Consider the following 2,438-nt stretch of genomic DNA (forward strand, 5'->3'; position numbering starts at 1 on the left):
CAGGCTGCCGCGGCGCCGCTCGGGCCCGGCGGGCGGCACCAGGTGCGCCAGGGACGCCAGGTCCCCGCCGGAGCTCCATCGCGGCGGGAAGGCGGGCAGCGGGATGGCGGCCCAGACGTCGGCGTCATCGTGGGAGAACCGCCGCGTGGGCGGGACCTGCGAGCACCCGGCGGGCTGTGTAACAGGGAGCTGCCCTCCTGGAAACCCGCACCGGTGCCTCCCCGCGCCCTGCGGGGCAGTGCGTGGGTCAGGGTCTAGGGCAGCCTGGTTTGCAACTGTGAGATTTGGGGCAGGTGACGCCTCTGAAGCTTGGGCCTCCCGAGGGAAGGGACATGCATCACAGACACCAAGTGGACCCCCCTCCCCTTACAGAGCACAGGGAAGATGGGCCTAGGGGTTCGGGTGTGCCGCCTGGGTCCCCACAGCACACTGTGACCTCTCGCCAAGCCAGAGGTTGGCAGCTAGTCCTCAGCTGTGAGCTTGGAGACAAAAGGGAAGAGTCACGTGAGGGCCCCTCCGCCCTGCCTCACACCTACCTGCAGATACTGCATGCGGTCCTCCTGCAGTGGCCGCAGAGGGTAGAGCTGGGGTAAGCCCTCCTCCAGTGCAGGGAGCTCATACTTGGCCATCCTGTCCAGAGCCACAAAGTCACCTTCATAACGATAGTCAACGGAGCGCTCCAACACCAGGTCTGGGGAGATGCTGCTATCGAGACTGGTCTCTGAAGGATGGGACAGAGACAGACATAGGGCCATGGAAACTTAGGGGCATCCGAGGGAGTCTTAGAGATCCTCACAACTTGGAAGGAACTGATTTGCTGAAAAGAGCAGGCGAGAGTCTTAGGTTCAAATCCCAGTTATGGCACACTTTAGCTATGAGTCTGGGTGCTGACATACTGAGCTATTTTGCTTATCAGAGACTTGGGTGGGAGTTCTGTGGGACTAAATATATACACAAGCTGACAGAGCCTGGCACACAGCAAGAAGTCAGCCTATGGTGTTACCACAGGGGCCCCTGTGGTGCTGGACTGTGGCCCTCTAGGTCAGAGTTAGCCTGGGAACTCAGTAGAACACATTAGTCTGGTGTCCACAGCCACTTGCTGTTAGGTAGACTATTGTATGGAGAGCCTCAGGGCAGCCAAATAGGATCAAAGGATGCTCTGTGGGACAGATATAGCTTGTGAGGTCATAGAAGGAATGCCTGGTCAGATCTCTGTGAGTTCAAGGCCAGCCTGGTCTACATAGTGAGTTCCAGGCCACCTGGGGCTACAGGGAGACCCTGTCTCAAAAAGACCAAAAAGGAGGGGGAGGGGGAGGGGAGGAGGAATGCCTGGTAGAGGAGGACAGGGCAAGCATTTAGGGAGGAAGCCCAGAGCATGGGCAGGCAGATCTAAAGCCATACCACATACAGAAATGGAAAGGGAGTGTTTGAAGGAAAGTGGATATTGTCATCCCATTGCACAGATGAGGAACTTGAGACCAGAGACACACGAAGCTCTTGACAAAGTGCCAGAACTACCTAAAAACAGTCATGTGCTAGCAATGTATTCTGAGAAATGTGTCCCTAGGCGGTTTCACCCTTGTACAAACATCAGAGTACTTACACAAACCCAGATGGCTATTGTGTCACAAGGCCCTAACACTCATAGGAGACCACCATTTATATAATTTTTTCATTATACCAAACTAATGAATGTTTGGCCCCTAGGTGGAAAACTTGAGGCAGGCAAGATAAGTGCTTTAAATCTACAGCCCAAAGAGTTGAAGCACCAAAGGGTCTAAAACTAGAAAATTCAGGCAGCTGTAAGGAAACAGAGCTCACTCAGCTGGTTTAAGGAATTTGGCACTGTCAGATTGATTGGCAGCAGAATGGACTTCCTCAGAAGGTAGTCAGTTCTTCCAGAAAGTGTTGAGAGATTTGGTTGAAATGTGGGCAAGAGCCATGTGAGTCTATGAAATAGAAAGAGAAAGTCCTGTGTTTGGAGGTCTTGCAGTGAGCCCAGGGTGCAGCCCAGTGCACCATTTCAAGGACTGCGACCACTTAGACGTTTTCTGAGTCCTTCTCCAAGCTGTCTTCTGATCTTTTCGCCTTGAAGTCCAGGTGCCAAAGAAAGGATTTTTAAAGAACTTTTTAGCTAAAAGCTAACTTCTTTGCTTTCACTAATTTATTTCAAAGATTATGAAATAACTATTCAGTAGTGAGCTAGAAAAGCTGTTTTTAGTTGGGGACACAGACCAATCCCTGGGTGGTTCTCAGTCAATCTCAAACATCGTAGGTCCACAAATCAAGTTGTTTTTGTTTTGCTTTTTCACTCAAGAGTAACCAAACTCCAGTGAAGTGGTTCACTGTGCTACAACTCATAGGAAGCTCATTGGTAAGCCAGAATTCAAATTCGTTAATTTACAGTAGAGCACTTAATCCTGAAGGCTTGAATAGTG

At 51.6% G+C, this 2,438-nt stretch overlaps 1 protein-coding gene across 1 annotated transcript in view; it reads right to left on the bottom strand.

Moving 5' to 3' along the window:
* Positions 1–1,129, bottom strand: part of Gpr153 (G protein-coupled receptor 153) — a 3,344-nt gene extending 2,215 nt beyond the window's left edge. Inside the window, exons 1-2 of the mRNA XM_029558298.1 lie at positions 537–1,129; positions 1–156 (exon numbers count right to left, since the gene is read on the bottom strand). Coding sequence (XP_029414158.1) covers positions 1–156; positions 537–755 — 375 coding nt within the window. The 5' untranslated portion in view covers positions 756–1,129. The remainder of the gene's footprint in view (positions 157–536) is intronic.
* Between the last annotated feature and the right edge of the window lie 1,309 nt (positions 1,130–2,438).

Source organism: Nannospalax galili, unplaced genomic scaffold (genome assembly GCF_000622305.1).
Source record: "Nannospalax galili isolate Female #2095 unplaced genomic scaffold, S.galili_v1.0 scaffold1488, whole genome shotgun sequence".
NCBI lineage: Eukaryota > Metazoa > Chordata > Mammalia > Rodentia > Spalacidae > Nannospalax > Nannospalax galili.